Source organism: Cydia pomonella, chromosome 8 (assembly GCF_033807575.1).
Source record: "Cydia pomonella isolate Wapato2018A chromosome 8, ilCydPomo1, whole genome shotgun sequence".
Classification (NCBI taxonomy): Eukaryota; Metazoa; Arthropoda; class Insecta; order Lepidoptera; family Tortricidae; genus Cydia; species Cydia pomonella.
This window is the reverse complement of record NC_084710.1, coordinates 13333137-13339868: the sequence shown is the minus strand read 5'-3', so window position 1 is coordinate 13339868 and position 6732 is coordinate 13333137. Positions and strand designations below refer to the sequence as shown.

The following is a 6732-nucleotide window of genomic DNA, read 5'->3' as shown; positions in this document are numbered from 1 at the left end:
TTTTCAGAATAACTAAGTGCCTATCCTATTTAATATGATTTATTATTTGGTTGGTGATTAGGCAAGCAAAGGCAAAAGGTAGGCCCTCAGCCTACCGCGAACCATGTTCGACATGAAGCCTCCTTGTCACACTTACGTGCGAATTTACAAGTGCGACAGAGAGGCATCACGTCGAACGTGGTTCGCGGTAGGCCCTCTGTTACTTAGATTCTTCAGTGGTTAGAAATATTGACCGTCATAACCTAGTACATATACGATTTAGAGTATTTAGACGAATTTAATACATAATTATAAATATTTTTAAAGTAGGCAAACTAATAATTGTATATCAGTGCGATAGTTAACACTATTTTAGGTCCCTACTTACGTATAAAACACCATGCATTGTTGCCAACCAATAACTTTTTGCAAGCAAATTACGACTCCAGTTACGTATTTATTAACTTTCGTTGTCAATAAGTTTGTATGTAAACAACCATGTTTCGTGGTACTTAACGCGTGATTTAATTTATATGGTTAATAAATGAATACTTCATAAAATCGGCAATAAACACACTGCACTTTATAAAACTAAACATAATTAAATAATGCTTTCCGCACATTTACCAGCATTTTATGGTCAAAGATATTTATGAAGTGAATAAGCTTGAATTAAGTGCGTACTTACGTTTTGTAACTGATCTCTTAATACTGCAACATTTAAATTTTGGTTTTATCGTACCATTCAGAAGCAAGTGATTAAAATGCAATTTCACGTATTTATAAAACGAAACAATTAATGTTATTGATAATGTGATGCAATCTAATGAGCTCATAAATGTTTTGTACGAGGACGTTAATTGTAATACCACCAGAGGCTTATAAGTATTATTGGTATATGGGATACATATTAAGAAACAAAACAAATGATGAAAAACTTAATACGTGATAAAAAAACAGACTGGGATATCAGCCTACTGCAAATCATAAAATTTACAATTCAGATGTTAATCCAGCGGGTATCCTGGACATACGGAAAGTACAGTAAAATAAATGTACGATAAAAAAGGGGATATCCATAACAACGTATTTCCCTAAAGTGATAAGGTGCACCCGATAAACGTCTATACGTGCAGCTATGATTCACCTTAATAAAACCAGACATAATACAAGGGCAACCATGTAATCAAAAACTATTTTTAAATCATAAGCACCATGACCCCTTAACCCTTAGCAATACTTGCCTGTAATACATACTCGTATTTGAATAAATTCTATGGATCCCTTCATCAGACAAAATAATCGATTATTATTTGATGTAGATATAAATAACTTACGGCCCGTATCGAAATTCAAGATACATCGAAAATTTCCCAAAGATACGATATGAATTTGATATGTCAGTGTCAAAAGTGACGTTTTTGTCAGAAGAAACGTCATTCTTGACACAGATATCTAATCCATATCGTATCTTTACGACGTATCTCAAAGTTCGAATCAGGCCATTAATTATGTTATACCTAATTATGTTATATTATTTATTACTTACAAACACTTATTCTGCGGTTACTTATATAATTACAGCGAGAATAAAAAAAAGTTGATAAACAGAATTTTATCAAACTAATACATTCCAAAGAGTAATATGAGCATTATGATAACATTATGAATGGTTAAGGATAAACCGCGAAGCAAGTAAAACTCAGATAAAGAGATCTCGAGTACCACTACTGTAGATAACGTATCTGCAACTATCGATGAGATGCCAATTCTGCGTTAGTCGATTGTTTTACTTGCCAAAATGCGGATAGCCTTCCAAAAATATATCTTGCTAGGTAAGTTTTATTTAAATTTACTGCTCTATAAATCAGCGAAATAATTGAAAGATGTGGGTTTCCAATCCACATCTACATTGGGCTGGCGTGATGACTACGAGTCTAAGCCAAACCCCTTCACGAAAGAGAGATACCTGTGCCCTGCATTTTGGAGTCACAGTTACATGTGTTTAACGTAAGTATAAGTATATAATTTATTTAGTAAAAGGTGTGCAATTACAGCTGCTGCAGACAGGAACTTTCCTAGGCTATGCTCTTAATCGATCAAGGTTAAAATGATTAGGCATATATAGGTTCTTTTGAAGCGTTAGTAAAAGAGAACCTTACCCCCGCAATTTTTTTTATACTCCTGGTAGGTCGGTACTAGCATAGCATATAAAATATAGATGTATTCGAAAAAGTCATATTACTTTATTTGATTGCAGGTCTCTTTGTAGCTGTAGCATCACTGCCTACGGATAATGTTGTAGAAGAGTCAGCACGCATAGTTAACGGTTATACGGTGGACATATCGGACGTGCCATACCAGGCGACGTTACGTCGGCGACTCATCTCCGGCTGGGGTCATATGTGTGGGGCGGTCGTCATCAACGTGCGAGCAGTGCTTACTGCGGCTCATTGTGGAGTTAGGTAAGGACTTTTTAATATTTCGATGGTGGTAGTGTGTGGGTTGATCTGAGAATAGCTAAAGAAGGAATCTATGGAAGCCTAGAACTTCAGCGCACAATAATAAATGCTTTGAAGAGGCTTTATACATATGTAAAAGTGTGATGATTCGTGTGACAGGCTAAAGCACAAATGACGCCAATGCCATCAAATGATGCACAATTATTTTGAAGCTGTCGCCCGTAGAAAAGTAGTAGTTATAGTAACGATGGTTGCGATCACTGAACCCTGAAGGTGCTCCAAATATGAGCGCGATTCTCATGTTTGGAGCACCAACAGGGTCCAGGAACCAGTCATGCTCTAAATTTAATGTTGCCTCGCCTTTTTCTACTTACTTCATTTTTTTTATATGTCGTGGGAGCAGATGATTGCTGACAGATCTAACATTTTTTCTTCTTTCTTCAAGTTACGTAACGGAACCATCATACCTCCGACTAATAGTGGGCACCTCCTCACGACTGAGCGGTGGTACAACTTACGAAATCTCCGTAGTACATGTCCATGAGGAATACTCTTCCTCCACCCTGGAAAATGACATTGCCGTCTTGGTCACTTCCAAGAAGATGAGGTTTGGAAAGAATGTCCAGAGCGTAGCTTTAGCTCCGCCAAACCATAGTTTGACGGCAGGGAGTGAAGCTTTGGTGTCAGGATACGGTACAACATCGGTAAGTAATCATAATATTTTAGAATAGCAAAATACAAGAATGTCAGAATAAGATATTTCTGGTATACACACATCCGTCAACTAAAGAAATACCTATATAAATAAAATCAATTATCGTAAAATATCAATTCAAAAAATTGAACATTCTAATATTCTAATTTAACATCTAGACTAAGCGAGATTCAACAAAACAGTCTCGATATCCAACATTTAAAGATAGTTTTGTAGATGAACAGTTCTTTAAGCAACAAATATTATTTTGCATTTTCTTACTTGCAGTTCGAAGGGACAGCGTCATCAGTGCTGCTCGCTGCTAAAGTGAACGTGGTCGAGCAGTGGACCTGCGCCCATGCGTATCTGCGCATCGCAGCCATCACATCCGGCATGCTTTGTGCAAGCGCCTCCTCACCAGCCCGGGACGCCTGCCAGGGGGACTCCGGCGGGCCCCTCGTCTCCGACAACCTCCTCGTCGGCATAGTGTCCTGGGGTGAAGGCTGCGCGGAAGAATCTTACCCTGGCGTGTACACTAGGGTATCTAAGTACTACTCTTGGATTAATGGGAAACTTGCAAATGTTTGGGATTAATGATCTGATGAATGTAGCTGCTCTAGGTGAACTACTCGTAAAAATCCTTCAATGGGTGGTGTAATGCGAAAAAGTCAAAGATTCAATGTTACTTATACCTACTGTAATGTCGCAGATCGCGAAACTTTTCAATCGGATATCCGTTCACTTACCTAAGTTATGAATAAAAGGAACTTGTAAGTTTGAACTTCCCATGAAATTCAGCTAAATTATAGCAGGCACCTACTTGATGAGTTTAACCTGCCTTAATACCTATAATTTTGGAGTTCGAGTGACTACTTCGGTGTTTTCACAGCTTCAGCTGCAACTTTACAATCTGACAACTGTGGGACTTAGTCAATTTGTGTTATAATATTTATTTGTTATTATTATGTATTACAACTGTTGGTACAGTCAGCATCAAAAGTAGCGGATGAAACAACGCACCAAAAGTACCTGATATTCCGGATAAATTTTCTAAATGTAGGTAAATCTCTAAAATGCACATCCTAAAGTATATGTTTTACAGTCTAAATTGTTCTACATATATAACCATCACTTTTTGTTAAGCTGTTACAGAATGGCAGATACTTTTGAAGCGTTGTTTGATCCGCTACTTTTGATGCTGACTGTCCCATCAATTTAGGGTCGACGGATTGCATCGCCTCTCATCACCTAAAACAGGTGTCCTTTTTCTAACAGTTTCCCGAACCTTGGCTTGGAACAATGGGTCAGTTGTCCAAATTCCTGAATTATATTGACTACTTATGTTATTTAAATTTGTAATAAATGTAAATTGTATGCCACCTCTGACTTTTTCTTTGGACTGGAGTTTAACAATGCATGTCCGTTCATTCCGATTGTTTCCCACAATAGGAACGAAAGCGATACGAGTGTGGGAATTTCAGAGTTCATTGGTTTTTTCGCCTTCATTTACGATGAAACGTCGGCAAACGTCGGACTTAGTCGTCAATTAGAGCTAAGTAAATTTCTTAAATTATTTTTTGCCGAAATAATAACTATTTAACGGACGCACCGAGCGAGAAAAGAGATGTATATCATACCTATACTTATAGATACACGGTATTTTGTCAATGTACATATAACATACCTACCCCAAAATTGTCAAACCTAATGGTATTTTGGTTTATCAGAAGTTGATATCAGATCATGTCCTTATCTCGCCTCCTTAAAATACAAAATACAAATACGTTTATTTCATTACTTTTTACAGCAGTTTATAGGTACAAATATGTATTAAGTAAATAAGTAGTCCATTCTTCGTAGGTACCTTCAAGTACATTGTGAAATACGTGTTTTTACTCGATCAAAAGCTTTTTCAAAATCATTACGAGTATAAACTGTTTAACAAGGAAATAAAAACAAACAACACTTTGCAAAAAGTTGTTTAGTCACCCAACTAATCAGATTGTCGCATAAATGAGGTGTTGTTCGCACTGTCACTAAGTCCAGGGACGGTGATGGATCGTCTAATTTGAATCCGCTGCAGATTTTATTATGATAAGTAAGCACTTGTCACACTTTGGGGATGCATTTTCGCACCCCTCAAGCTATCGCATTGCCTTTGTAAATAATGTTTTATTTTTTTAATAAACTAACTCGTTAAAGTACATAAACTTTTTTCTTTTGCATATTGCAATGTGTTTGGTTTAATTGAGCTTTCCGATACTTTTTTTTTTGTGTAATAAATATACATAACACTCTATAATGCTATACTGATAAACGCTTATACCTACTTACATTGATTAAGCTTCTAACATGTTTAATTTTCAAACTTGTCATTTACACTTTATACCAGCAAAATCTTCATTCACCATACAACATAAAATAAAATATAAAATTTACTAAAGTAAATAATGCACACTGTATCTCGGTAAGATACGATGCGCAGTGATGACTCTGGCTCACTCTTACAGTAAATAAGAGGTATTTCACGGTACAAGTTACATAAGACAGGTATGGGCACTGTGAATGTCACACCGGATATCATTCCAGATCTAGAGCAGAGCCCAACTGGAGAAGTACTTACCTCCACCTTACAGAAAACCGCAGCCAAATAACACTAGACCCTACTCATAGTGTTGTGTTCCTGCTGGTGAGTAAGGTTGCCAGAGCTCATTGAGGGTGCGGAGTTTTAGAGTCGGTAACGCGCATGTAACTCGTCTGGAGTTGCAGGCGTACGTAGGCTACGGAGACTGCTTACCATCAGGCGGGCCGTTTGCTTGTTTGCCACCGACAAAGTATAAAATATATCATTTGTTATCACGCAACTAACTTTACACACACCAATTAAAGCTTTGTAATCTTAGATATTAAAACTAAATCATTTTGACGACACAACATTTTTTGATGCGTCACCTGTTCTGGTGGAGTATTTGGCAGATTCCCACGGAACCGCCGCTATACCAAAGGGTGTTGGCAAGAAGTCCGCGCTCGCAATTATAGTCAACTGAGGGCCTACCGCGAACCACGTTAGACGTGTTGCCTCCCTGTCACACTTACGTACGAATTTACAAGTGCGATAAAGAGGCAACACGTTGAACGTGGTTCGCGGTAGGGCCTCTGATCTCAGTCTTCTACGCGTGGCCTTGGAGTTCAGCGCAGAACAGTTTGGCTTTGGCAGGTCATCCATAAGACATCTTTATAAGAAACGAAGTCTGCTACATCTGCAAAACAATAAGATTAAAAGTGTTACAAATTAAAGGCTAGTGTCCACCCAAGAATTCTCTGTAGGTTCGCTAGATGAGGTAAAAAACCACAAGTAGCAAAAGAGCAACGTCAAGATTAATTTCAAATAACCAATTAACTTTCGTCGCCAAAGCTTTGTAATCTTAGTTAAATACGATGAAAGCATCCGACCCGTAATCGGTTTCCTTATTCTGAACTACCACATTGTTCTTTTAACACACCACTGCATAACAAACACAACTTTATCTTCTGCTCCTAAAGGTGCTATTCAGGGTGTTTGTTTGCGGTAAGGATTTAAGACCTTGTAAGTGTAAA

The 6732-nt window shown here is 37.6% G+C and overlaps 1 protein-coding gene across 1 annotated transcript; it reads left to right on the top strand.

Moving 5' to 3' along the window:
- Positions 1–1731: 1731 nt before the first annotated feature.
- On the top strand, positions 1732–4514 carry LOC133520615 (trypsin alpha-3-like). Its single transcript, XM_061855133.1, has 4 exons — positions 1732–1814; positions 2240–2444; positions 2887–3145; positions 3424–4514. Exons 1-4 carry the CDS (start codon positions 1781–1783, stop codon positions 3727–3729), a joined length of 804 nt encoding a protein of 267 aa, XP_061711117.1. The 5' UTR covers positions 1732–1780; the 3' UTR covers positions 3730–4514.
- The last annotated feature ends 2218 nt before the right edge of the window (positions 4515–6732 follow it).